The 6,321-nt window shown below is 42.0% G+C and overlaps 1 protein-coding gene across 1 annotated transcript; it reads left to right on the top strand.

The window, feature by feature from the left end:
* The first annotated feature begins 3,791 nt into the window (after positions 1 to 3,791).
* LOC118409114 (flocculation protein FLO11-like) lies at positions 3,792 to 5,462 on the top strand. The gene is made up of 4 exons (XM_035809980.1): positions 3,792 to 3,929; positions 4,055 to 4,136; positions 4,294 to 4,530; positions 4,951 to 5,462. Exons 1-4 carry the CDS (start codon positions 3,792 to 3,794, stop codon positions 5,460 to 5,462), a joined length of 969 nt encoding a protein of 322 aa, XP_035665873.1.
* The last annotated feature ends 859 nt before the right edge of the window (positions 5,463 to 6,321 follow it).

Here is a 6,321-nt window from a genome sequence, read left to right as displayed (position 1 = left end):
GATGTCCTCGCTTGCCTTTGATCTCTTCAGGAAGCTATGCTGTGCCCAGTTCAGCAGCTATGGCGTTCCGTACCGCCGCTACGCTGTGTTTAGCTTCGGCCTTCCCCTGATTCTGGTCAGCGTGTGCGCTTTCCTGGACTTCTCTCCGTGGACAGAAGCAGCCCGTATAGGGTACGGTGGCGGGGGGTGCTGGATAGGAAACCCCTGGGCCTCTCTGCTAGCGTTCGGCGTGGTTGTAGGGCTTGTTGTTCTCTCCAATGCCTTTTTCCTCGTGTGGATCATTCTGTCCCTGTACCGGTCGGCACAGGAGACGTCTGCCGCCCGCACGGGGTCCGAGTTTGCCCTGATGCGGGTCTGCCTCCGCATCACCACCCTGATGGGGCTGACATGGGCGCTGGGGTTGGTGGCGCCGTTCGTGGACAGCACCGTCCTGTGGTTTGTGTTCACGGGCCTGAACGGCGCTCAGGGGCTACTCATCGTCCTGGCTCTTACCGTGAAGAACTGCAACGCGTGTGGTCCTAAAGCAGCGCTGTCGGAAACTGGCAAGGGAAGCCTCGGCGCGAGTGAGAAAGGCAAGCTGTACCATGTCGCCATCCGTCAGGAAGGTTTTGCCAACATCAGCAACAATATCACCAAGTTGTAAACCTTTTGGGCTTATAATGTATCAGCCTGGAAGCTCGAGCTACTAAAGCAAAAGACTACGTCATGTGTGTAGAAAAAGGGCATTTTGTGTGATATACACAAAACCCTGTATTTAATCTCTGTATTGTTGAATCGCACTATTATCTATACAAGTGTTGTGTAGTAATTACAAGGAACCTCTATCAAATAAAGAAGAATACCAGTACACAGCATGTGGTATGAAATAAGGTCATGTGTGTGACATCCAAGGTATATGTAATATCAGTTTGGAAAAAAAGCTAGTTAAGCTAGTACGATCTTGTTTCTTGGTAGATTTAAGAAGATTATTTTTGTTTATGGATGGTGTATTACTGTACTCAGCATCATACCAGCAGTGGGTTTCGTACATGTATACAAAACCTGTCTTGCGATGTTGGTCAAAATAAAGTTTCGCCTGTTACGGTTAACATGTCTGTTGAGTTCTACAGCTAGCAGTTCGGTAATATTTCTTCTCAAAGAATTATGACACACGATATAAATCATGTAGCTATAAAACTTGTAGCATATACCAATAGGAGCTTCCACAGGTACGAGTCTCTGGAAAAGCCTATGTGACGAAAGATGACACTACATTTAAATATCAGGACCGCACACAGTATAGAGCCCATGAGAATCACCCTAGTAAGTTCAGGTCAAACGAGTGTAGACCATAGGGGTTTTTAATTGCACCATAGTTACAGTTACTAGTTCTAGCTGTTTGCCTCACAACATGATCAATACAGCAAGGTCTTCCTCACAACACTGATAACCGGCGGTTATTGGCCATTGATCCAGAATGTACCAACTAAGCCAGTGACGTCATAACTCATTTTACCCAGACCACCGTGTCCACAAGTTGTGTGAATAAAGGAAGCCATTTGAATATTTTATAGACGTTTGAGAGTAATTTTTAGCTAGGACACAAATATTGACGCCAGGGCATGTTGACCTGACAAAATTGCCATGGCGCTACCGTGTCTTTGTCATGTACCAATGAAAAACAAGCTACGCCACTTTCTGACGCAATACTAGTCATGATCAGGTAGTATAACCTCATTGATTAAGTACTGGCGCCAGTGTGCTTGACTTATTGGCACAGTCACCAGACAATCAGGTTATCTTTTTCTAAGTTGCAATCGTACGAAGTTATATACAGCGCCATTCTCAAACAACCCCTTACGCAATATGCAGGCAATCCCTGTAGTTTTATTACCATGTCATGTGAACTACTGAGGTTACTGGTAATGTACCGGCACCTTTGATAAACATGGGAACGATAAGAGGCTAAGGTGTAGTGAAGCTTTTTATGACAATCCCGATAATTGCTAAGCAATGTGTCAAAAATCAGTGCGTACTCTGTTGTATGACGTGTTAGCAACCTGGTCCTGACGCATTCTTGCACGTAAGCTCGCATACTTATGTAGTTGATCGACAGGGATTGTCTTCATACCAAGCCGCACGTAGCTAGCTCCTGTGCACTTGTGTTGCTGTTAAGTTTGTCACCATGAGGCTTGTATCATTGACTCTGCTCTTGAGCTTGTGGCTTGCCTTTACTGCCTCTTCAAGTAAGTACAATGTATATGCCCCCATATTCTCGTGCTGGTGTTTGACGTGAAGTATAATTTGTATTGGCCAATCTACGACGTATGTTCTGAAACCCTTCACAATGTTTAGTTTTTCAAACTATTGGACAAAAGATGGTTAACAGGTTGTCACTAAACCCAATAATCAATATAGCAACACCTCAACTGGACAAATATGTCTGAGTTACTGACATAGATGTGTTGCATTGTCACATCTACTTTATCCTTTTCGTAGTGTCAGAGGTACCATGGTATACTAACAGTGCTGTATACAAGGATGACTTTTTTTATTTGAAGATTTTTATGTTCAACTGTTACAGATCGTTAACGACTTCAACTGTACAAACCTTGTCTACTAAGTTTGTCAAAGGCTAGATAACTTCTTTTAAAGATCTTAACGTCTACCACTATCAAGTTACTAGAACTGCAAACTACAATTGTAGCTTGCCATATCATAACGCTATTACTTTGCTAAAATATTTAGCATAGACTAATTTGATATCTAATACATCCATCTTTTCATTTCCCTTTGTTAGTTGACCTTGACGCTTCTGGACAGTACAGATGTAGCTTTGACGGTGGTATCTGTGGTTGGAATATAGATGGCCCAGTCGCCCATAGCTCAGGGGGATGTGATCACGAGTGGCCGACTGATGCAATGCATGGCGTTACTGGTTGGTATATGAAATACATTATACTTTCAATCCTCTTTTCCTTTTTTTAGCGACCTCAAGCGTTTTTTAAGTCATTAAAAGTTTAAACCATTATAATTCAACATTAGGATGAAACTTTTTCTAGTTCATTTCTAACGACTGCGTGAAAATGCAGATTATCATCCAGGCAAGAACGTCCCAATATTTCTAAGACGTCAGCATTCAGTCACACGTACATTCCCAGACTGGTGATCTGGAATAAGTTTACTGCTGACCTGTGTTGCTTTGGTAAGTTAGCAGCACAACAGTTTGACGTAACACCATTTAAACGAAAACTTTTGAAGGCTACATACAACAGATTTAGTACCATTTATTGTATCGATCTTCCCTGTACCTGTACCACTTGCTGTGGTTGCAGTTCTTGCATAGCATCAAGACCACGCTAGTTAGTACAATGATTTTGCCAAATGGTTGTATATTTTGTATGTCATTTTCCGCTATTATTGTACATATTATTGTATTGTGTTATTGTATGTAATGTTGTGCCATGAATATATTTATTATGTACGGGAGGGCAGCCTTCAAAGGTGCAGTTTGTACCTGTTTTGCCCTCCCATTCACTCTGAAAAATCTAAATAAAGAAATATTCTATGTTCTTACTGCCAAAAATTAACAGTAAACACGATGACATTTAATTTGTATTTTTTTGCCAATCTGAAGACACTAAACGTTACTGGGTCGAACTTGCTTTTTAAATAGCGCTTTGCCTTTTTTAGCCGATGGTGAGTACATGTGCATCTTCCTGGAGATAGCTCCCGTTGAGAGAGCCAGAGTTATCAGCCCAACATTCAACACTACTCAACAAGTGGTGATGAGCTTCGCTGTCGGCACCGTCATGCCGCCAACCGGGACATATCTCAACGTCATCCTGGTGAATGAGACCGGCACTGAGACGCTGCTGTGTTCGACCTCTGACCACCTGTCCCCATGGCAACGTATTTACATCGGTGTAGTGCAGCCCGGGCCTTATAACGTGAGTGTCTCACTCTAGATGCATCTGTTTACCACATGTTGGGTCTCTGACTTTTTTGTTAAATTCCCATTGATACCAAGTAACGTTTTAATATGTGACGATTGATAACTTTTCAACCATTTCAGATCGTCATCGAAGGGGTTCCAGACCCACCCTTCTATCCGAATTTTGGCATTGACGACTTCACACTGACAGTTGTTGAAAATGGTGAGTAACATTCTGCTACGCGATTTAATTTCTGTATCAAATTTGAAAATCTCGATAAAGTCTGTAAGAAAACCTTAACTATACTTTGACCGCTAGACTGATATTTTCTTAAAATCTTTTCCAGTAGTGATGCATTGCTAAATCTTTCATTTTCCAGCAACCGCGGCCTTGGGTGTAGAGATAACTGATAGATGTTCAACTGAGATTGTGACTACGGTTGCTATGTCCAGTAGTTCATACAACGCCACACATCCTATGACCATTAGTCAAAACACGACCATACATTTTGAGACTTCTACTTCTAGTCAGGATATGACCACAATTACCACAGGTAGTGAAGATACGACCACACGGCGTATGACGAGTAGCCATACGCCTATACTGTCCATGACGAGTAGGGAAGACACGACCATATTGCCAATGACAAGTATTCATGATACGACCCTACTGTCAATGACCAGTAGCCATGATACGACCATACTGCCTATGACGAGTAGTCAAGATACGACCATACTGCCCATGACGAGTAGTCAAGATACGAACATACTACCCATGACGTGTAAAGAAGATACGACCATATTGCCCATGACGAGTAGAGAAGATACGACCTTATTGTCCATGACGAGTAGCCATGAAACGACCATACTACCTATGACAAGTAGCCATGATACGACTATACTACCCATGACAAGTAAGCAAGATACGACCATATTACCAATGGCGAGTAGTGAAGACACGACCATGCTACCTATGACAAGTAGTCATGATACAACCGTATTGTCCAATACGAATAGCCATGATACGACCACATTAGCCATGACGAGTAGCCATGATACGACCACAATGCCCATGACAACTAGTCAGGATACGACGGTCCTCCCTATGACTAGTAAGCAGGAGGAAACCACACGCATCGTCTCCAACATGCCAACAACGAAAGCAACCGACCACTTTAGTTCGACAACCAGTCAGGACAAGACCACAAGCGGCATCTCCAAGAGTCCCACATCCAAGCCATCACCCCCTGAAGAAACGACCAAACGTCCAATTCCTGCCAAGACTACTAAATCAGGAGAGGCAGCAACAAAACCTCTCCCCACGTCCACACCTTCCAAAGATGGTCAGCTTGGTCAGCAGAGCGGACGCACCGGCCAGCCGGACATCACCGCCCTCCCCATCGTGCTTGGGATAGCAGTATTCCTCCTGGTAGCGGCAGGCGCCATGTTCTACCTCAAGAAGAAACGGAAGAGGTCTAGTTTCTCTGTAGAAGAATCGCGAAGGGCATCGAGGATGACTCTAACTCAGACCGAGTTAACAGAGTTCTAGAGTTAAAAGAAGTGTCATGAAAGAAATACAACCATATACATGCATTTCTGATTGTACACAATATCGGCGCTCTGTGACTGTGTATACCAACTTGCACACATCTTTGTAAAATCTTATCTATGCTAATTACACTTAGCTAGGATAACCACCTTTACCTCAAATTGTAACAACTCTTGCCAACGTCTGAAAACGAGCATCTGTATTAGTAAATCTTATCTGTGCCAATATATAATTACATTCAACTTAGAATGACAACCACCATACCTCAAAATCTTGGTAAACAACTCTTGCCACTGCCTCAAAATCTGAAAAGAAATAATTGCACCATTTCATTCTCTTATGCAATATGGTAGCTTGATCTAGTTCTACAAGTATGTGATCATTGAAATTTATCATCTGCAAAAGACGTAAAGAATAAATGTTGTTTAAAAACGTGAATGTTGCCTTCATTTCCGAAACCACTTCGAATATCCTATAAGCGGTCCTCTTCCAAGCTACCATGGTCATTTATATCAAGTGATAGTACTGTTGTTGCGAACCAAATGGAAAATTATCTGTACTTATATAATGGCATTATTAGGATACTTATATCTATTTATCTATGAATGAATGAATGAAGATCTTTATTGTACAAACATACCCACTGGGTTAAGTACAGGTCGCAACAAAAGATACATGAAATATATACAATGAAATATAGACAGTGAATCTACAATCCTATTCTACTACGTAAATTCGACTTCTTCTCGTTTCTTTGTGATATTCAAAATGTATACGTAGGAACATATATGCTTTATATTATGCTTTATATCAAAAAATAAATTTGTCTATATCACTTAGTTGTATAAAGTGAGGGAAC

Source organism: Branchiostoma floridae, chromosome 2, assembly GCF_000003815.2.
Source record: "Branchiostoma floridae strain S238N-H82 chromosome 2, Bfl_VNyyK, whole genome shotgun sequence".
In the NCBI taxonomy this organism is placed as follows: Eukaryota; Metazoa; Chordata; class Leptocardii; order Amphioxiformes; family Branchiostomatidae; genus Branchiostoma; species Branchiostoma floridae.
This window is presented reverse-complemented; position numbering and strand designations above follow the sequence as displayed.